Source organism: Apus apus, chromosome 1, assembly GCF_020740795.1.
Source record: "Apus apus isolate bApuApu2 chromosome 1, bApuApu2.pri.cur, whole genome shotgun sequence".
NCBI lineage: Eukaryota > Metazoa > Chordata > Aves > Apodiformes > Apodidae > Apus > Apus apus.
In genome coordinates this window covers 139,751,653-139,775,054 of record NC_067282.1, presented here as the reverse complement: position 1 = coordinate 139,775,054, position 23,402 = coordinate 139,751,653, and the positions used below count along the sequence as shown (strand labels likewise).

The window sequence follows — 23,402 nt, the reverse complement described above, 5'->3', positions numbered from 1 at the left end:
GTCCCCGGTGCCAAGTGAAAAGGATGCCCTATGGATGACTATATGGCCCAGCAAGCACAGAACTGTGCATTCTAGATCAAGGGCTCTTGCAAAAGAAAGTAGCTAGGCAGAAGCAGAACAAAGCTTAAGCCATCAATTTAAGAATCACATTAAACTGAAATGTACCTTGCCAGATTTTGTTCTCTGGCTCACTAACATCAGTTTGTATGGTCAACCTTTCTTGCAGAAGTTTCTAGCTGATAGACATTTAAGACACAATCTGTTCAGCCTAAGGGAAAACCATCCTGTGCTGCTGTGACTGTGGTGAAAGGGGTCCTATGCCAGGAAAACAAACTTTTAGTGCCATTATTCATATTTTATTTTCTTGTATACTTGTGCTGGGACTTCAAGTGCCACTTGTCATGGTTGTTTTTCTTTGATGCAGACCTTTGAAATAAATTAAAGAAGTCCTTGATTTGTGGAAGCTGAATTCATATAAAATAATCTAGATGGCTGACAGCCAGTTGCAGTGTTGTTTAGTCACAAAGCTATCATCATCTCATTATTGCAATTTTTTTGACATTTGCTACCTTGGCAGCAGACACTCTGAGAATCTCAGCTTTGAAAGTCCATTGAGATGTCTGTTTAGCCACCCTGATGATGCAGAAAAGTTTGAAAATGTTAAGCCCGTGTGTTCTGAAGCCTCATGCCAGAAAGTAAATAAGAATCTTAATAGAAGCTAATTGAGAATGTGAATTTAAAAACAATGAAGGCTCCCTTCTTGGGGAACTAGGGGAGTAGGTGGGGAGGGGAGTAGCAGTAACATACATCCAGGAAAGTGGTTAGTCCTGACCTGATGTTATTTGGAATTTCAGAACTATTAAGGAAAGGGCATCTCATAGGAAAAACATAAGAAGTAAAGTTCCAGAGCTGACTGTGTGATTTGTTCCCTGTAGCACAGAAGCATATTAAATGCCCTCCTGGGTCAGACAAACAGTCCATCTTAGTCAAGTGCTTAGATTCTAACAGTGGCAACAGGAAATACTGTTTAGTGAGAGCACACAAACCTGGCTGCTTTCTGCAGTCCACTTTTCTGTGGCCCATCCTTGAGAATTGTTGCATTAAGCATATCACAGGGCACATCCCTACCTTCTGCTTTCAGACTCTCTAGATCTGTTAACCATGAAATTGTGTAAATCCTCACTGCACTTGCTGGTGCTACCTGTGTCTTAAAACTCTGGCAGCTAGTTTCAGGATTTCACTACTCATTCTGTAAGGAAATACTTCCTAGTATCTGTTTTTAAGCCAGTCTTACAATAAGTTAATCAAGTAGCTTTTACTGTAGTATTCAATGAATTGTGTTCAGGCTGCCCTCCATTTTAATGCAGTGTAAACCCTGATCATAGCTTCCCTCTACCTTTTGCCTTCTAACTGGGGAGTCCCATTTTTCCATTATAGAGCTGCCATTAAATCCCCCTAATTGTTCACTGTCTATTATCCATCTTGACTGCAAAGCTTAATTCAGTCGCAAACGATCATCTTTTTGACTCTGGCCAGACTTCTGAGAGCTATTTATCTTGCAGAAGGACTTGCAGTTCTATCATGGGAGTGCAGGAATTTCCTTCTACCTTCCCCTTCACTTACTCTCTCCCTAGGAAATTTTCTCTTTATCATCCACACTTTGCACTTGCGCTTAACTTTTTAAGCAATCATCTCATATTAATAAAGCCTTCTCGTGTATCTCAGCATAGGATGGTGAACAAGGAACCCCCAAATGATAGAAGTTTTCTTAAGCTTATATGATAAATAACAGCAAAATTAAGAACAGATGCTAGAAAACTAGGATCAAAATCTGTTGCTGTTCACCACAGCCCACTGTGATTCATTTCAAGACACAATTTCTGCATAAAATTGTGATGTTCACAACTTTACACCAATCTGACTTCAAGGTTATACTTAAATGCATGTATTCTTTTGGTCTGCTAATTAACTATTGGTGCAGACACACTTGGACTTCAGAACTGTCCTTCATTTGCTGTGTGTACATAAAAATGATATCTTTGCAGTTGTATTCATATGAAAATTCTTCTCTTTAGCAGTTACAATTTTACTCAGACTACCTTTGAACATACAAGCAAACTCACACGAGTGACAATGCCAGTCAGATTATGATTCTCTGGGAGGTGCAAAAACCTCCTTTCTAACAATGTGTAGAAAGCCTAGGCAAGAGATAGGGAGCTTCAGACACTCAGCCTCCCATGTACAGGGACAAATGCTAGAGGGGAATTTTGCTTCACCTAGCAGATACAAGAGGCAACAGTCAGAATGATTAACTTAAGACTTGCGTAGACCAGTGATGGTACCCTATAAATAGATCTTAGGTAAATTTTCAGTTCCACATACTTCAGGGCTTAAGCAAACAAAGGTACCATTTAATTAAGATATCATGGCATATGGGATCAAGAACTACATACCAGTCCATGCCTTTTTTCTTGTTTTCCCTAAGTAATGCACAAATAAAAGTCCAAATCTGGACTAACTCCCAGAAGTTTAGGGTTTTGTCCAAAAACTACTTGATTTTCAAAAGTCTGTGCAATTTGCCTTATTCTCACCAGCACAACAGATTTTCTTCATAGTAATTTCAGACAAGGTGAAAAATGCCTTTGGTAGTGCAGCACCAAAGCAGAAAGCAAAGAGTGGGTAACCAGGGAAAGGGTAAGAAAATGCTTTAAAAAGAAGTTAAACTGCATGCAAGTGAGCACGAAATTGAAGTTACCCTTAAATGATTTTCCCCACAACATGTTTCAGCAGCAGCAGACTCTCAGAATCCTCCCTTCATTCACTTGTTGCGTTTGGGTGAAAACATACAGCAGAAGAGACAACTGTTCTACTTGTGCACTAGGCTTTTGACTTAATATTGAATATAAGTTTGTTTCTAAAGTTGTTCACTGTATGTACTTAATGCTTATCTGTGATGTGTCCCCACACAGTACATGTATTTAATATAACTTTCCTAGTCAAGGCTGCACTAATGGTGTTAAATGGTGTCTATGTTGGTGGTAATGTGTTGATGGTGGGATAGTTTTTGTCCCTAGTTTAAACAAGGCACCAGCAAATCCATCAGATGAAATTTATTTAAAAGATTCATCACATTGCTGCTTTTCCTGCAGTAAAACAGGCTATAAAATTCCACCAAAGTTAAATAAGTGTGCTGCTGAGCTGATGAAAATGCCAGTGCATGAAGTGCCCCCTGGTTATCACTTGAGGCAGCCTAAACTAGGATCTCAGGCTAAACAAAAGCTTCTTTGCGAGTGCTAAAATCTTTCAGAAGGCATTTGGATTATCTGTTTTGGTTTTATTTAGCATCTTCCGGGCATCTAGCTAAGACAAAGGCCTAGAGTTAAGATGAACACTAAGAATTTCATGCGCAGACAATGATGTTTGGGCCTGCTGCTGCCTGGTGTATGCTCAGGATGTTAAAACCGCCTCCCAAACTGCTCACTGGCCTCCCTTAAACGTTGCATTCCAGCTGTGCACTAAAATATACAAATATATATATTTATATATAAAATTCAGAGGCCGTAAGACACTGTCTCAGTTGAAATGGATGTAAAAATAACAGTTCTGGAATGGCTTATACCTAGGACATCGGACAAAATAGAAAAAGTAAATGATACCCTGATGTCCTGTTAGTGTTTGAGAAGAGGCCTTATGAAGGAAGGCTTTTCTCTTCTAGCAGCACTTTAGTTTTAGATTCATAAATAATCTGTATAACCCTTGTGCAGCTTGGAAACTGGAAACTGGAGGACTGCATGCTTTATCTCAGCTATTCAAAAAACAGTGAATATGAGGTCACAAACCCCAGCTGCCAAAAGATACTTGGAGAGATAGATATTTATATGTGTGCATGTATATCCATCTCCCTGTATGCTTATTTATATTTAACAAAAACTTTCTCTTGGACCAGGAGGTATAACCTCAGCCCTGTGCTTTGGATTATTTTTTGTGCTGGTGAGAGGTGCTGGCTGGCCTGGCGGCTCTTGAGACAGGAGACCTCCACTTATCTTTAATGTAACTAGCACATAGGCAGTATCAGAAGGGACATCTCCCTTTGCTGTCATCTTCCAACACTGCCCAGTAGGGAAGCATCTTTAGATGGGTGAGACAGATTAATTCTTTATTTCTAGTTGCACTGGATGTAAAAAAGATGGAGTGTGAAAAGCTCCATCAAAGCCCATGTGTGGAAGAGAGGCTCCCACTGATGGGCAGAGACTTGGATGCCAGATAAGGTAAAGCAGTAGAAATTTTGCCACTGATTTCTGAAGCTAGGAGCTACATTTTAGCTTCCTCAGTGGCTTCCTGAGATGAATCTGTTTCTGATAAACTAATGGAAAGGCAATCTTAATGCTAAACTGCTGTTTGCTTTTAATTTCTTGGGATTTCTGTCTCCTGTACACTTCACTGCTTTTTCGCACTACCTCTGAACCAGCAAAAAGGAAAATGCAATAATAACAGCATGCCCATGTTTTTCCTTGCACGGCCCCTTGAAAAGAAAGATAGCCCTGTATCCAGAGCTGAAATGTTTTCTATGAGGATAAACTCATGAAGGAAATTTAACTCCCAATTCTAACACATGAAACACAGCTCAGGACTTCCAGAGGCACTGGCTTACTCCCCAACATAAGTATACTTTCACAAGCATAGCAGAAGTATACCCTTGCTGACATGCTAACCCCCCTGTAACTTTCTGAGTTCCTGCTCTGGGGAATGATGATACTAGAATACGTATATAAAGTGGCTGTAAGAATATTTTTTAACATAGACACAACCCATTTTTTTTCCTAACCTTGCTCTTAAAAATGGCTGTAGCACTTCTGCAGTCATCTTCCAGAAAAGAAAAGCAGCCTGAAGCAGATGCCCAGCATGGAAATATCCAGCCTGAATAGCTAAGCAATGTCATAAGAAACTTAGAGGGGATCAGGTGCTACCCTACTACTATATAAGGTTACCCTAAATAGTTTAGGTTCCAGATCCACCTGTCACATTGAAAACTGAGGCTTAGCCTGACAAATTACACTCATCCTTTTCAGAGAAAGAAATGCAGGAGCGGTACTGACTTCACTTTCATAACTCAGGATTTTGAGGCAGCACAGTTAAATGGTTCCTCTTACTGACCCTGTGAGCCTGATGCTTTGTATGCTAGTAACTAGCATTGTCTCCTCATTATTTTAATTGCCAGACTTCTCAGCTAACCACATTTTCTTACTGCTCTTAGCAGTCTGAGCCAGACTCCTCTAGAAGTATCACATTGCCATTGAACAGAAAAAAAAATACAACTGTGAGCATGTCCTTGCTGTCCTGTAATAAGAACACTGTGAGGTGTTTGTATCCAGGAGATGAAGCTAGTAGGTTGTGATAAGCCTGTGTTTGTGCAACTGAAAAACGTAACATGGTGATAGCAGCAGTTTAAACCATGCAAGTAGCAGGAAGAGTCCTTGGTTCAAAAAGTTGGTGCCTGATTCAACTGGAGAGGCCTGGGTTGGACTTGTGGCACAGATATCAGCTTGGTGTCAGTGACTTCGTGTCTTTGCCTGGTGTCTGTCCCCAGTATGTGAAATATGTGCTACTGCAAGGGTCTGTTAATGCTGCACTATTTGCAGTCTGTTACAAGCCAGAGGTGGAAAAGTAGACTGAGCTGTAACTTTTCAGAGCATAAACTTTTAGAGAATTTGTAGGAAGCACTCCAAAGTCTGAATGTGAAACAGCACAGCACCTATGATTGAGGAAATGTAATGCCTCACTTCTCCTGGGGTCTATATTTTTTCCCTTAAAATGATTGCTTTAAAGTATTTTCTCTTTCCATTTGTTATACTACTTTCTGAGAGACTCTGCTAGCACTGGGTGTGGGGGCACCCTAGACTCCTGCTTTCCTCTCTGGGATGTGCTGTGGAAGGACAGTGGGCATGGTCCATGGAACAACTGACACTGCTCTTTGCAGACCTGTTCCAAAGGCCACAGAAATACATACACACTTTTCCATTGATTTTCACAGACTTTGGATTCATCTCCGGATGTCTGTCAATACTTAATTGTAGAAATATTGCTATGGAAACTACGTAAAGATGGCAACTCAGAGGAGATCCAAAACGGTATTTTTCTGGAGGTAGCAGGAGAAAAGCCTTGCTGTAAATCACTTCAGATTCTTCTGGATAAATTCTGTTCAAGTCCCTGGAGTGACCAAGATTGAGGAAACCTGTTCTTCATCAAAATATATTAAAAACACCCCAAAATATCTACCTTCTCATACTTCCTTCAGTGAGTGTTTGAAACTGCCACTTTTCAAATCTCCTAGAGCTGTCTCTGCATCAGGAGAACCTCCTTTAAACTGCAATCCTCCTAGCAGATTATCATCTCTAAGGATGAGAAAACAGCATGGAAGTAGTGGCACTAACAAGTAACAATTCAGATTATTTGACATAATACATAACCTACACATCAATCTCCCTGTGTCTGTGAGGGGTACAGCATTTGATTACTGAACAAGGTTCTTTAGTGTTTTGTGTAGTCTTTAATTTAGCTAATAATCTTTCATTTTACACAACTAATGTTCTTCAGCTTTTCAAGTAATACAGTGAAATTTCCACATGGTTTTGAAGAGTTCTGTGAATTTGCTTTTTCATCTTTCAAGAATGTTAACTTAGTTTTTTGTTCTAAAACTGTCTGCTTCAAGATTCCACTACCCTTGTATGTATAGGATCTTTTCTGTGCAAGCTCTTGGCTGCTTTGTCAGTGTGCTTTCAAATCTTACACCCTGGTCAGAAGTAAAAATATTCATGGTAGCAAGAGTCAGCAGAAAGCTCTGTATTTTTGTTCACGTGAGTTTACAGAAGACATTGCATCTGTATTCTTTTCCACAGGCTACTGTTAATCTCTATTCCTGCAAATAAGCCACTGCTGCACAAATTGTGCAGTTCATCTTAAGGAATTCAAATGCGTAATGTTTGCACCTGTAGCATAGTCGAAGTACTGACTCAGCTAATGTTTGCAACTTAGAACCATAAAGTTATATGTAACAGAAATTCATATGATATTTTTTCTTAAATACTATAAAGATATTTCATAACTATTGTGAAAATAATTTCTTTTATTAAATAAAGATGGGACTACATATAGTTAGATAATGTGTAGGAATAATCAGATATATGGAATACAAATTCTGCTAGGAAAAAGGAAAGTTCAGGTGGCCAAGAGAGGATCATGACTATAGAAGTGATTTAGTTCAAGGGGGGAAAAAGGCAACTAAGCACCAGGGAAAAATTAATTGAATACACTCATGGTCAACAAGATCATATTTTTCAAGTCAGGAAGGGTCTCTACAGTCATCTACTCTGACCACCTTGCAATGAAGGACATAAAAGGGAAATTACTTACTGGAGAATAAAATCCTAGGGAGTTCAAGAGTTACTTAAAATTGGATGATTTCTGCACTGCTAAGGCTACTACTAGAGAACCCTGCACTGATTCCTGAAGAGACAATCCATACTATATCTCACATGAGTGCCATTCAAAGCTTCTGCAGGATTATTTAATATTAAAGTGTGGTAGTGAGTGCACTAGCTGTGTGGTGATATTTAGGCAACAATGTTCTCTCTCAAGTGCATGAGTTGAGAGAGCTGCTGTGACTTGGATTCTGGAGATACAGATGACGTAAGTCCTCCTACAGTAAGGCAGTAAAGAACACTTGTTTTGCTTCAAGTGTGCACCAGAAAGCTTCAGGATGCTATGGGTTATTTAGAAGTAGTTGTTATGATGTTGTGCTGAGGTAATAAAATTCCTTGATGTCCCAGTAAGTCCTTGAGTGATATGAGTTAACACAGTATCGTTGCCTTCATTGCACACTCCTGTTCTGGGCTAAATGGTGTCCCAAATCCTCAGGCTTTTTCAGTACTGGCTATCCCTCATGTGCAGGGTACAGGTGTAAACTGAAGACAGAACTGCCATTATCACTATACAAGAGACGGCCTTGATTGCCACAGTGACCTGGTAGCATCTTGCATAAACACAGCTCTCTTTTGGCCTTTTTTTGTGGGGGTGGTGGTGGTGTTGTTTGGGTATTTTTTATTGCTTGTTTGTTGCTTTGTTGTTTGGTTTGGGTTTTTTTTGGGGGGTTGATTGTGGGGTTTGGGGCTTGTTTGGGTTTTTTTAGAACAGCTGAATGCCAGCAGCCCAAATACTTGGCTTACAGGAATCGAATTTGGATCTTTTGGGTCACATACCAACACTTTTACTAGGACACTGGCCTTTCTTCTCAGCTTGCAATTCAAGAGCAAACTAGAGAATATTACTCTATATGCTCTAAGCTTCAGGCAGATAAGTTTTTCTAGAGGTCAATATTCAGAGTATTCATCTTGTTGTCCAAATAGAAGAGTGAAATCATAAAGTCACTAAGACTCTTCAGGAACTGTAGAGGTGCAACTGAATTATGCCTTACAAAAGAGACCCCTGTGCCAAACTGTTCTTGCTGGGTTAGTACTTTGAGGGGCACACCAAGCATCCCATGTCTGTGACTGTCCTGGAAGCTTTTTTTCTGAGCTTGGAATCTGAGAGAACTTTTGCTATCAGCAGGTTCAAAATGTGCTGAAATGTTATATGAAACATGCCTTTAGAGAAGGTCACAGGAGTATAGAGCTCCTACTGCCTAAGTGTCTCACCTATTAAAGTGAACAGAAGTACTGGAATTGCACGATTTAGTACTTTTAACTGATGATGATGTCAGTCTGCTCACGCTTGAAACCCAAGACTTTTTTCCGTTCGTCGTGTGTTGCTATCCATAAAACACAAGCATATTTTAACTTTCACTAAAAGCGATGGCATTAATGGGAACTAACAGAAAATGTCAGCACACAATCAAGTTTCAAGGTGTTTTAATCACGAACAGGTTTCCCTAAGCCCTGCTCCAACTCCTGCTGTTCATCACTGCATTTTTTCCCTGCCTTTTTGAATAACATGACTGTCAGCTACCTCCTGTGCAGAAAACAGAGGCAGGATCTAAGGTAGCAACATGCAGTTTTCCCTTGGCTGTGAAGGTCACTCTTTTCTGTCAAGTCCTTTGTTTCAAATTGCAGCCAGACCCTGTCCCTGCAGCAGCACTAGAAGGTAAAAAAGTACACCTGTAGCACCAGTGTGTGCAACAAAGTTTCTCAAACCTAATGTACGAAACTTTTCACAGCTTATTAGAAAGCATCACTCAGTGAACCTTTGGCAACTGAAGAAATGTTATTAAATGAGCCAAGCAAAGCTATTTTAGGTGATCAAAGTCTTTTAGATACAGACTAAGATGAGGTGAGATGTACAATATTGCACATTAAATTAGTCCTAATGATACTGAGGCTTTGTTCAGCTGGGTCTGGAGACCTGCTAGCAAATTATGATTTTCACACTTGGAAGGTGCTAAAACTTAAGAAATTCTTCTAGGGTCATTCTGCATTTTCCACGGTCTGTCTCTAGCCTCATCGTCACAAGGATGACAAGCTAGCCTGTTCTAGAGCTAGGAAACCAAAACAGGCAAAGCTCCCTTTCTTAGCTCAGAATCCAATGTGTCTGCATCTTTAAGCAAGAAAGAGGGGAAACAGTGAATGAGCTCTTTCTTGGAGCCCTAGACGTCTGCAGAGCTAGATAAACACGAGCCTTGTCCAAACTACATCAATATTTCTTGTAGTATAGGCTCCCAAACTCCTCCCAAGATACGCTGAGCACTACATGAACTTCTACTGGTCTCCACCATAGTGGCTGAGTCAAAGTTTTGGTGTCTCTTCCTAGATTCTAAGTAGAAAATTAATGAAAAAAAGTCATACTGCATATGCCTAAAAGAGATATAGTTTGTTTTCATGAGAGAGGCTTAATTGCTTCAGATGCCAGGTCAGAAACTGCAAAAAAAAAATCACCAAGAAATTACTGAAGTGATACAGAGGATGCATGGTGGAAATGGTGAGAAATAGATTAGTTTAATTACATTGAACACTAAAAAAAGAGTATTCTTGCATGAGATGTACTTACTTTATATTACCATGGGGCACTGAAGATTAATTAAAAGGCAAGATCTTGATTTCTTGCCTCAGCCAGTAATTGCTTTTCTTTCTGCAAGACATCTCAGTTACATAGAAGGAGAGTGGTCAGCTGATGTTTCTAGGAGAGGTCTTGCCTTTCCCTTCAAACGGGTCTGAGCCATCCAGCCAGGTTAGTCACTTCCTTTCAAGCAAAAAACAAGCTTGGATTGCTTTTTGCATCAATTACTACTGATATCTTACCAGTACAGTTCAGTAATAAATTATTTGTCCATTGACACTTAAAAAGGAGAATTTTGTTTTAAATTTTTCACCTTACCAAATCTCAAAATTGCTGATTTCTTTCTGCTGAGTGTTGTTTTCCATCTATGGACAATCTGTGTTTAGTAGCCTATAGATGGATTACCTGCAGCCCTATGCTTAAGCCTATTTCTTTCATCACAAACTCAACAGCAGAACACAGTATATGACTTGATAAGTATTTGATAATTAAAATACACTAAGCTGTGTCCTGAATAAAGTTTCTCTTGTTGCTTCCAACCTTTCTGCTTGCAGATCTTCAGAGGCAAGTGTTGTTCTTTCAGGACTGTGCATCTTTAGGGGAAAATTGCTTTGCTCCTTGTTTTTGTTATTTGAACAGCCAGGTAAACATAAACAAACAGAAGGAGGGGACTTGCCAGGATATGAATTACAGAGAGCTCTTGATCCTTCTGCTTTAGTGAATTTGTTGGCAGTGGTCAGGAAACTAGACAAATTTCTCAGCTCCCTCTTGCAGCAAGGGAGAAAGGTGGTTGTGTGGCTACAGCACAGCAGCAGGAGGTGGGCTGCCTACTCACGCTCCCAGCTTTGTAATGAAGCTTTGTTGGTCAGATTCACAGCTGGGGTAAGTGGGCATCCACTGCCAGAATGGGTGAAAGGTCACACATCACTGAAAAAAAATATTTCTAAATAAATACATAAATAAGGACACTGATATTCCTCTCCGCTTCTCTTTGAGAAATCTTCTCTGATCTACCATGCTCCATTTAGATAAAGGCCAAGTTTTCTTAATAGGAGATAAATTTCCTGAAATTTTGCCTGGCAATAGATCTAGCAGACATGGACTCATGGGATCAACTCCTGCTGTGTATCACTATTAAATTATTTCATGTTGGAATTCAGCCTGGAGCAGAACCAGCTCCAGCGTATGTAACCACAAGCATCCAGTTGGGTTAAGCAGTAGTGCTTGGTGTCACAGAATCTGCCACTGAGGTTGGTTAACACAAGGTGTTTGTTTTGGCACTCATACTCCCATGTTCCCCGATTTGCAGAGTGTGGGGGCTTGGGGTTTTTTCTGTTTGTGCTTTTTTCTGCTCCCCATGGGTCTAATAAGGCATTCTTTTGTGGTGACTCTCCAATATATTTCTATTTATTCTGAAGTTCTATTTCAGTGAAGAAATAAATAGTCCAGTCTCTTTTTTTTTTTTTTGCTTCTATGTTCTTTTTTGCACTTTGCTGCTCCAAATGTCAGACTTGAAGTTCTGACTTATAACACTCCTCAAGAGCACAGATCAATCGCTGGGTAGGTCAGGAAAAGATCATGATTGACAGCTTTGTATAACCAACTTCTGCTGTTGTGGGGAGTGGGATTTCTGTTTGCTGTGACAGCCACAGAGATAAGCCACTGACAAAAGCAGCCCTCTAAAGCTGGGTTGTGAAAATCTATGATATATTATACTCAGATTTGGATGGTAAATCTAGCTGCATGAACGGGAGAAAGAAGGTAAAGACAAGCTCCTCTTGTCCTGTGGGTTAAAATGAAACTAAGCACTCCTGGACAAGTAGTGAAAGATAGGATTGCCAGATATATATTTTTTTTAAGGAAAAGAACTGTTGTTTGAATTATTTACTTCTGTCAATAATTAATGGCAGTAGAGGAGCCCTAAAGGGTCATAGGGATCCAGCAGGGCTTATAGGGTTTGGGGCTCAGATGCTGGGTAGCTACTGCTTGCAGGCTGGATGTCTGCAGCCCTGTCCCAGAGGAGGAATCATGGAAAGAAGCTTTGGCAATGTCTGAATCACAGTTCCCTCAGTGATTTGAGATTATCAGGCTCTTCCTTTCTTTGCCTCAGTTTCCATGCTGGCCACTTAAGGATAGGCACAGTGGTCTGCCTTGCAGGAGGGTCATGGTGGTGGCCCTTGTTCCCACAGACCTTTGGAAACCTAGAATGCTGTTCAAGTGCTGAAGAAATTCCCTCCCTGGGAGAGTACATCCGGTGTGCTCTCCAGTTGCTTTGCTCCAGCTTGAAAACTTTTCAAGACTTTTATCTAAGCAGTTCCCACACAGAACTGCATCGTTGCCCCAGGCCTCTGCTCTTGTGTGCAGCTTCCTCTCTGCCAACCCCTGAGCAGCAGCAGCAGCAAAACAACCTGTGGCCATCAGGAGCTTCATGTGCTTTCAAAACCAGGCTTGATGTTTTCAACATACTTTCTCATTTTTCTGTACACAGACTACTGTAACATTTCTGGAAAGGCAAATTGAGACTCCAGCCAATTTCTATGGCATTTTAAAGCTGCACATATGTTTAATATATCTACTACTTCCTTCCCCAGGGATTCATACTTCTCTTGCCATTCATCTTTTCATACTGTATGCATAGAATATGAGTTCTCTACAGTGTCACTACCATAATATATGACATTTCCCAACATCTACATGGCAAATCCATTAGAAACTGTAACAGCTGCAGACTAATTCCAGCAGCGTGAACGCTCTACCTGGTGGGAAACAATCATAAGAAGTATTTTCCCCGTTAAGAATGTTGAAAAGGTGATAGAAACAGATGCATATCCCCTCTTCTCAGTTATTTTTCTGACTCTGGGAAGAGGTAGGAATCCATGAAAACGGGGGAGCTTGTTTCATCTGAGGTGAATGGAAAGAAATGGTATTTCAAACTGTAGGCTGGATTGAGAGCTGGTGAGATGGGACTGCCATGACCAGTAGAGTGGCAAAGGGGAGCATTTTTGGCAGTGCCCCACAAAGTGTCTGTAGAAAGGGAAGGAAAGCTGAGGGGTGCCTTCTCCCAAAGTTATAGCTGTCTCTGCAGCAGTGAGTATAATAACAGACTGTCAGGAATGCTGAGCAAACATGGACTTGGAATAAAAGCAGCAAAAGGATGAGGATGCTACAGTTTTCTTGCCCACTCTTCTCTCCTGTTTGCCACAGTCTTGGGAGTGACTGCCGGGCATGCCATGAGAGGGTACAAATACTTTCAGTCAACAGCAGCTAATGACAGCCCTGTAACCACAGCTCAGCTGAAGCCTAAAGCATTTTGTTCATCCTCCTGCTTTAAGGCAGTGTTAGTTTTTCATACACTTAAATATGTATTTTTGGATGCTGTAAATGTAAAAGGTGTAAGGGCAGAACAAAGATAAATGCAGAAAAAGAAAGTTTGATTTAAAAATACAGACATACCTTTTTTTCTCTGCTACAAAGCCAAAAGAGGTGAATTTACCCACTTCTAAGACTGAGGCTACTTATGCAGAGATATACACTGCTTCCTTTTTTTAACCTTTGCGAAGCTGGCTTCATATGACTGACTGGAGCAGTCAAAGCTTAGAGCATCCTCAAAGCTCAAGCCTGTGAAAGGTTTCCAGGACAGTAGGAACCACTTCAGAGTGGCTGTTCTTTGCCACATCACGTTATTGCTGCCAGGTCAGCTCATCTGGATCTGGTGCACTGAGCCTTTAACAATACACCAATAGTGTGGGCAAAGAGTAACAAAGGAGCTGGAGATGAGAAACAGAGATGGAATGAAGCACCAAGTGAGGAGGCTGAAAAGGTAGCTGTAAATAAAAAGCTTTTCTTGTAAAGTGCAAAGCAGAGATGATATCACCATACACAGACCTTAGGAAACATCCTTGGACAAGGTAAGGGGAGAGGGAAGGTGACAGCTGAGGAGAAACGAAGCAAAAAGGTGTCTGCCAGGCAAAGGATACCTTGGAACTCCAGATATCAGAAAGGTAAAGAACAAGTTTGTGTAAGAATAAAAATCTTAGCATTTCTAAAAGGAACGACTAATGTCAGCAGCCTGGGACATAGCAGTGCATTCAGTGATTCTGTGGGGAACTGCACACTGACCAAAACACTGCAAGGCTGCAGGGTAAGCAGATGAAGGATTCCTGGGTCTTGTCCAGGAAGCTTTTCAATTGTCTTTCACAGTGACTGCAGAAGACAGAAGTGTGCAGGATGGCTATCTTATCAAGACAAGCACTGCAGGGGGTGGCTGGCCTCAGGTCTGGAGAAAAAGCTGTGCTGCACACATAAATCTTGAATCCTGGCATTCTTTCCCCAGTAATCAAACAGCAGGCTATATTTAGCCTAACCTAAACAGAAACAAAGAACAGCAGGACATTCATAGCTCTAACAGCTGCCACCAGCTGCTCAGAGGGGACACAGGTAGAGCTGATGTCAGATGTAGTTAAATGAGATGGAACAGGGAAGGCAGCTATGCTTGAATGAACAATGTTGGCATTTGGTTAGAGAAATTCTGTGGTTTATTATTTCATGGTTAGCCAGAAGGAAGAATGATTGTCAAGCTGAGCATTAATGCTTTCTACACCAAGGGCAAGGCTATGGTGAACCATGGTGACAGGCAAATAAGCAGAGGGAAGAAAAAGAGGAGGTAAGAGATAAAAGTAGAACATCTTGCTACTCAGGGCAAATGCTTCTGGTTCTAGCCCAGGTAGCATAACAAGAATCAACCAATACAGTTCTGAGAAAGTCTAAGACTGGCTGTCACACAGCTGCTGACTAAACATCTGCATCTGAAGTAATGCCAGTGGGGCTTTTCCAAGTGGCATGCTGGAGGTGCCCACAGCTACTGCTGATGCTGGGGTCCTGCACTTAGTTATGTACACCCTGCCTGGCTTCAAAATTTTACATGTTGGGGACAGTACAACAGCAGATCCCCTCCTTGTTGGCGTGGCAAGGACTCTCAGGGCCACATGTTCATGGGTGACAGCAACTTACTTCACTGATCCATGAACCCAGGGCACACTCCGAACAGGCATCATCATAATCTGCTGGACAGGAGTCTGGAAAGGTCATGTTAATGCTGCTGGTTCCTTGCAATATTACTTGTTGTAGGGGAACACATCTGCATGCTTGCTGGGGGAGAAAGCATCAAAATCTCATCCAGAGTGACCTGATTACTGTTACATTTCCACTAGTATGTATATATACATATGCACAGCACCTTCAGTGAGCCTGTAACTTGTTGAAACATATAAAAGCAGAAGATGCAAAAAGTGGGATTGTTTAATGAGTACTTCATCAGCAAAATGTTAGGGGACAATTAATATAGTGGGTGTGTTAAACTTGATCACTGAATAATCACTTAAGCATCTGGTTGTTGCCATTCTTACAAACAAAGGGAAAAACAACTGACCTACTCCACTAGTGAAAAAACAAAAAAAACAAACCAACCAACACAAAAAGAACCCAAAACCAACCAAAAAATCCTAGAGAATCCACAGTCTCCTTCCACCCACGTTTCTGGATTTAAGAGGCACCTTATTACAGTAATCCACCCAAGATATATCAGTTGGTATAGAATGGACTTTGAAGCTTTTGTGGTAGCTTGCTCGGCCTTACTAGCAGAGCTGTGAGCTTGATGATGAATTACTCCTTAATAACTTTTGTTTCCTCCCCAAAAGTCCCTGAAATGGAACTAGTGGAGAAAAATATATGAGCAGGGATTTATGAAACAGAAAATCACTTTGTAATGGGCTTCTTTTCCAGTTACCTGTATGGTTTTTTGGAGGGGATGAGGGGATGCTGAATTTAGTTCTATTTTTCATAGGCCCAGACCTTGCAATTGAGAAGTGATTCCTGGTAGTGTATTTCAGACATAACCCCACATAATGAAAACAAAAGACAGATTTGTTGTAGGCCTCTTGGCCTGTTGTTTGAATTTGTTGTGTAGGAACTTTTAAATCCAGATGTCTTTCTCACAAGTATTTTCCCAAATAATGTAAACCAACAGTTAGAAATCTACATCTATGCAAGACCTTCACAACTGTGACACTAGAATGACTGAGGTTAGTGAGATTTTATTTCTGTGACAGGACAGGCTCTTTGATAAAGTAGCATCAGTATATACCATCCACCAATCACCTTCTTGCCCAAACACAAGCATCTGAGCTATTGCTGGATCAAAAGGTGGCAACAGCCCCATGTCTCATCTACCTGATTGCTTAAGGAAATTACTTGTATAGCTGTTTAGGAACAGATATGCATTTACTGAGGGGAGCCTGTGGAAGCTTCCTTCTCACTTAAGCATCATTAGCAACCACATGTACTTCCATGTCACGTACCAGGGCTGCATCTTCATGGCCTGTCCAGACAGACCAGAATCACATCTGCCCATGGCTGGAGCACTGTATTCTAATGCAGAAACTTGGAGTATTCAGCCTAGCACACACACACAGCAGAAAGGCAAGTTGGATAGCACATGCTGCAGCTGGATAGTCTCTCTTTTTTGGCCAACATATAAAGGCTCCTAACCAGAGGTATTTTGAGCATTCATAGTCAACTGAATTATGAGTTGGAAAAGCATCAGCCATGCAGTGCTATCCGGTACATGCCTTTATTTTCTCCTCCTACTTCATACACTTTTACTCCTCTTCAGTTTTCTGGGAACATACTGTACCTTGTGATGACAAGGAAGAATAAGGTCTTTAAGTCTTTAATTGTTACTACTGTATTTTTTAAAGGAGCTATTCAGGAAATTCTAACTTTTGTTACCATAGGAATGAAGCTGCAGGATTCAGCAGAATAACAATTTAAACAACAATGTTTATGTAATTCACTTCAACTTTAATTCTCTGCTCCCTTCAAGCTCCTCTTGGACAGAAAGAAAAGACCGTAAAAGCTCTCTCCCCCTCAGTGCTGCTTGACTTTAGCCCAAATTAGGACGTACCTCCTTGTTATCTATAGCAGGCTTAGCAATGTCCCTTCCCACCCACAGAGCATCTTCTCTCCTTCCCAAGTGAAACGGCAACAAAGTGCTCCTTGGCTCAGGCACAGCTCCTCATCTGTGTTTTTTTCTTTTTTTTTTTTTTTTCTCAGCTAGTTTAAAGCAATGTTTATGCAACATTTATACAATAAGAACTGGGTGAATGGAGGAGCATCGGGTCCAGTGTACAAGAGCAGGTTGAGATGCTCCTACTTGATGAGCTTGCCCAGATAAGATGACCAGTGATTTACTATTCAGTGTAATTCTGAACTAAGTGCCTTACTAGAGCACTCTTACATGCCTCTTTCTGAGTTGGTTTGCTCATCCTTTTCTATTTGAAAGGCTTAGTTCTACATTAAGTTAAAAAAAAAACAAAACTAAAAAAATGCAACCCAGGACAAGTGAGGTGACCAGCAATTCTACTGGCCTCCTCAGGCAGGCAGAGGGAAGACAAGGCAAGGAAAGAGAAAAGTAAAAAACAGACACCTGACTTGCTATTTCCCCTTGTTTGTTTTCTAAACCTTTGAACCATGAAAAATTGATAAGCAGAAAGAAGGTGGAGAAAAGTTTTGTATTCCCTGGCTTTAACTCTCTTTTGAGACACTACCACTATTCTGACTTGTGAACGGTGTTCTAGTTTCCCACCTCATGTTTGAGAAGGTCTTAGATTAGTTGGAAGGGACTCCTTGGTAGAACAAGGAATCTTGCACCATATTAAACAGATGGCTAACATTAACAATGAGATTAGGATGTTCCTCAGCTTTCAGTAATGGTATAATAATTCTACTGACTTGCATGGTGTGGGAGGGACAACTTTACTTCTCCACATATCCTGAAGCACAATACTTCTTTCTTCATAGCTGCTTTGTCTCGCTGATCCAAAGTCCTGGTCAGGCACTGGAAGAGAAACCTCTCCAGGATAATACAGTATGTGTCTGTAACTTCACAGATGTTGTCAGGTGGTGAAGCCACTTACAGATTAAGAACCTAATGCTTGGCTCTTCCTCAGAAAATGAAGATGAGCCAAGAAAGCAAGCCAGTGCCTGTATTTTGTCTTGACTTCCTGGCAATTACAATGGCCTTATTTATCACCCAGCATCTCCTTTTCATCACATGTATCTAGCGTGCTCCAGCATTCTGACTTGCATGCTTGCTTCTAGAGTCTGGCTTATTTTCAGCTGTCTGGCCAAGCCTACTCTGGTAACCTATTGGCTACAGGATCCTGTCTCAACCACATATTATGAACTGGTAACAGGGCAGGGAACCACATGGCTACGCTTAAAAAAACCAACACTATCAACACTAATTTGGCAGGGTACTTACCTCTCACCTGCCAAACCCATCTATCTGGACGCTACTTTGTGTCCAGCTCCCCTTTTAGCAAGGGTGCAACACCACTTCCACATCTCCCACTACTGCTACTGTTTGCTACAGGCAAATAGGTATTTTTAGACTCCAGCCCCCTCTGCCCCCCCCCCCCCCCACTTATTTCTCTGGAGTCAATCAAGCTGTTGAAACTGGATCCTTTTATGGAAATGCACAAGAGGGGTTTTCATAAGCAAGCTGGAGATTCTAAGAGGCACAGTTGCTGCTCTGTTGAGGTAGCTGAGAGCACTCCAGTCTCTCCAGCCCCTTAAATTCACCCTGTTGTGTTGCCCATCTATTTGCACCTTCATTTCCACACAGATTGACATGTGCAGTCACAGTCAAAAGAGGGGACCTTAGTCATATTATGTAATATTTCCTTGCATCTCAAAAGGCAAAAAAAGAAGAGTGGAGGAGGACTCTGAACAACTAGGATGTTTTTAATGGCTTTTCATTAACAACAATTGCCCACCCAGTTACAGGACTACAGAAAAACAACCATAACATCTTAATATAGGGAAGTCTAGAAAAAGAATACAGCAGCCAAATAAAGCTCTTGTTGATCCTATGCTGGTGAGGCATTTTAACTGAGCACTTAACTAGTAGTTTTGTATTTTTTAAATATAAGGTCTTGCATGATTAAGAATATTAGGGTGAGGGGAGTCTTCTGGTATTTCATTTTTCTTGCAAATACTTCAGCATCTTCTTGCATTACTTTGAATCCAGCCAAAAGACTGGACAACCACTGAAGCAGTCAAACACATGTAAGACAAACCAAAAGAAGAACCACTGAAGTTTCTTGCAAAACTTAGACAGGACAGCAAAATACAAATACAAAAGAGGGGTGGGGTGAATACAGCAGGAGAGAAGGAACAGTTTAAACTTATCCCAGTATATTATCAGCATTGCCTCAGGTATTTAATTCAAAAAGGTAGAATTTAATCTGCACTGCCTTTGCATAAATGGTGTAATCTCTAACAACCTCTGCCTCACATACGCCTTTTTTCCTGAAGGCTGACAGAGCTACTTCACTGACAGTGTTCTGGTAAAATACCTTCTGGGTAAATGTAATTTTTGAAACAACCTGTTCTGAAGTTAATGGAACTATAATATATTAATGGGCCAGAACCTTGGCACTTCCAATACAAAAGTTACTTCGGGTAACAGGAGCCAGTTGACAGCAGCTGAGATTTGCGGTGCTCTTACCACTACATCCTACCTCCTGGCTTCCCCTGTGCAGATTTCTCTAAAGTAAATAGAATCTTAGAATTCCCAAACTGGCATAGGAGCATGATTAGACTCAAATCTCCTTATTTCCTCTTCCCTGTGGTACAAGGATGTTATGGTGGTCCTAGAGCTGCTGAGTTAACATCACCAAACTACCTGAGAGAGCTTGCAACCCTTTACCTATTACTGTCCTTTTCCCACCAAAGGAAGGGCTGTCTGTAGAAACTGATTTTTAACGTTTATGCCTCCCCCTTGTATTTCTACCATATGAACTCACCAGACCATGTTTATTTCTCAAAAAAAAAAAATCTCTCCAAATGCATACTTTGCACATGATATTTTATTGGTTTCCTGGTAAATATGTAAATGCAAGGCAGCACTGAAAAAAAAAAAAAAAAAGTTGCTGAGTCTAAAATTTCCTACTGAAATCAGCCAGAATTACAGAAGTCATCCAATATTTAACAGATGAGAACTGATCTCAGGGGATAGGGACCATAATAGAAATATCTACATCTAGCACAAACTATGAAGAGACAAATGAAAAACTAGTAATTCCGTTCGGATGGAAAGAGAAATCTTGCCACTTCATGAAAGGTGGGATTGAGTTGGGGTGGGAAGTTTTTTTGTTCTTGCTTGGTTTTTTTTTAAGTTATAAAAGTATCTTTATTCTGGAGAACCTGGAGAAAAATAGTGTGGAAAGCAAGAAACAGAGAAATCCTGGCCTGATCCTGACCTCCCTGACAAAACTAAGGTCACAACTGTCTTTTTGTACCAAGAGTTTGTCTGCACAGAGGGAGTGAAGAGTTACCTGATGATAAGCAGAAGAAAAAAAAAAAAAACAGACAGCAAACATACCTGACTTGCCCACGCCAGCTCGACCAAAGATTGCCAGCTTCACTTCTGCACTCTTAGCCATGCTGGGAGGAACGGAGTGGTGACAAATTCACTCAATTATCAAAAGTGAAGCAGGAGAACTGTTCCCAGCTCCTATCTTCAGCTTCACCGTGTCATTGTGACGTCAATGCAGAGCCTGGGGAGGAACACCATGAGGACTGAGCTGCAAGGACTCATGTTCTCCCTCAAACACCCCCCCACCTCCTTTTTTTTAATAATCTTGATAATTGATGCTATGCTACCACTTTAAGCATTGCAGTAGCACCACTGACACATTTGGTTCAGCTTCAGCTTTCTAGCTCTGTTTCACACTGGTACTGTAATATTGCAAATGTACTTAAACCAAAGTATCTTTCTTACCGCTCTGCATAAGGTTCCTTATTCTTTCTCTTTCAGCTGTAATTGCTCATATTTACTGTATTTGCCTCTAATGAATTGAGTACTCACTAATAGTGCCCGCCTGCAGACAGCTGATCTCTCCTCAAGCTCTCCAGTTCCAGAAAGGTTTCAGTTACTCAGCTGCAGTTGCTTAAAAACCTCTAAGCAGTTGTACCTTGCCCATTCTGTTAAACAAATCCTTACACAGAAGTTCTCTAGTGCTCCTTGTTTAAGCTTCCTCAGCTTGTGCATAAACATTTGGGCAAAGTGTGGGGTTAGAAAAAGGATGCCAGAATTTCTGGTAAGATGCTTTTAACAGGCCACATGGGAATTATCTATATTCACAGCTTTGCTGCATGACCTTGAGCAAGTCTTCTGATGCTTCATTGCCTTAATTCCTCTAACCTGCACAGTAAAAAACAGAATAGTACCTGTCATTGTAAAACGCTGTAAGATCTTGGATGAAAAATGTCACCTGTGATGATGGCCCTCAGATCTGATTAAAACCTCAAAAATTTAGTCTCCTTTTAAAACAGTGTCAGAACTTTTCTTAAGAATGCAAGGTGATACGGTTGCTGTCGTGCTGAAGTGTCCGCTTTACCCACAAATTGTAACAATGACATAGGACGTTCTATGTTAATGCTACCCTCCCTGTCGCAAAACGCCTCTCAGACACGTTTCTTGAAATAAAAGCCTGGGGATTTTGCCTATTAAAAAAACAGCTTGTAAAGACACCTTACGTAGCGATGAGTTCAAACGTATCACTGAGCTCCTTACAGTGATTCATTTTGCCTAGCAGTAACTATCAGACCGCTCTCACTTTGCAGGAACGGTTAGAAGCGCGAAGTGTTCCAGAAGCGGTACCACCCAGCTGCCTCCCCAGGAAAGCTCCCGTTCGCCCGCCGGTCCCTGCCCCAGAGCCGTGGAGCTGCGAGCCCCCGCCGCTGCCTGCGGCACGACCGACTGCTCCGCGCCCCGCCGGCGCTGCTCCCCGCGCTCCGAACCCCGCCCGCCCCTGGCCGGTAGGCATCTCTTGCAGTGTAAATACTGCTTCATCACCCCCTGCCCCGTACCTTCGGGTGGGCCCTGCTCCCCGCCCGGATCCCGGCAGGTGCCGCCCGCCCGCCCGCCCGCCTGCCTGCCTCAGAGTGCCTCCCGGGGCTGCGGGAACAGCCGCTTCCCGGCCCCGCACAGCGGGTACCGCGCCCCCTGCGCCGCATCTTCCCACTCACGCTCCTCCCCAAGCCTTCAACCCCCACCCCCTCTCGTCCCTTCTCTCCGCGGGCGCGGCGGAAAACCCCCGCGGGCGCGCAGAGCTCGGCGCCGCCCGCCCGGCCCTCACCTCCTTTGGAGCAGCGCGGAGGGGCTGCGCTCGGCGCGGTGCTGGGCGAGGCGGGCGCGACCCGTCCCGTTCCCGGGCGCTCCCGCCGGCCGCAGCGGCGCGGCAGCACCAGGCGGAGAGGCCGCCCGCCCCTCCGCGGCGCTGCGGCGCCCCCTGCCGGCCGCAGAGGGTGCGGGGATCGGTGCGGGGCGCGGGCTCGGTGCGGTGCGCGGCTCCGCTGCGCTAGTCGGGCGAGGGGCGGCAGGAGGGACCCAGCGGGGGTGGGCGAGGAGGCGCCGTGTCCCCTCTGTGGATTCCCGGTTCAGCGCTACCCGGTGCCTGGCGGGGTCTGTGAGGGGAGTGAGCTCAGCCCCGTAACTCGGCGTGTTTGACTGTAGCGCAGCCTTTAATGACGTGGGACAACGGTGGTTGTTCAGATGCATACATTTTTACTAAGTGCTTGCTAACGGGCCCGGCCACGTCTGCGCCGGAGCTTAATGTAACATCACAAGCACTCTCTTTCCCTCCCTCTAATTTGCTCAGTGCTGCTCATCAGTACCTCTCCGTATAGAGTCCCATAGTCTGCCCCTGTCCTAAAAAGTGTAACAGGAGAGTGACAGCAAGGTCACCGTTTCACGGCTTTCCCGTTGCCCCAGCTTTTTGCACGGCGCCCTTCCTCCCTACACCCCAGCACAACTTATGGCAAAGGAGTTCATTGTTATTTCAGTTTGCAAATGGGGAAAACGAACCGTGTAATTACATCAGTCCATCCAAGAGGCTAGTGTCAGAGCCAGAGATCAAGCTCTGAAATGATAGGACCAAATTCACTGGAGAACTCTTACTTCCTTGTTTATTAAACTATCCAGTAACGTAAAGATGCATTAGTAACAGATGTGAAGCAGAGCTGGAAAGCACTTAGAGTTCAGTGGATGTTTCTCCTCTGTTTCTGTTCCAGCCTAGATCTGAATGAGATATAAGACGAGTAAAAGCAACAGCTTTTCTCTCACTGTCTTTCATGATGCAAAATTAAATACAAGTTGGATTGGAAAAGATCTTCCATGATCCAAATTTCTCTACAAGAGCACAACAGGCATTTAGGGGGGAGGGTGGCTGTCCTGAGGAGAAACTAGCATCTACTATTCCCTACAAGTTGTGCCAGCTGCAGGCACTCAGATC

General features: G+C 42.4%; 1 protein-coding gene across 3 annotated transcripts in view; it reads right to left on the bottom strand.

Moving 5' to 3' along the window:
- The window catches only part of RERG (RAS like estrogen regulated growth inhibitor), a 107,344-nt gene extending 85,028 nt beyond the window's left edge, over positions 1-22,316 (bottom strand). Inside the window, exons 1-2 of one of the 3 annotated variants that reach the window (XM_051613587.1) lie at positions 22,248-22,316; positions 20,489-20,663 (exon numbers count right to left, since the gene is read on the bottom strand). In XM_051613587.1, the coding sequence (XP_051469547.1) occupies positions 20,489-20,549 (61 nt within the window). In that variant the 5' untranslated portion in view covers positions 20,550-20,663; positions 22,248-22,316. Of the gene's footprint in view, positions 1-20,488; positions 20,664-20,974; positions 21,183-21,978; positions 22,016-22,247 lie in introns of those variants that run through there. The other 2 variants (XM_051613597.1, XM_051613582.1) reach the window with 2 other exon arrangements.
- Positions 22,317-23,402: the final 1,086 nt, after the last annotated feature.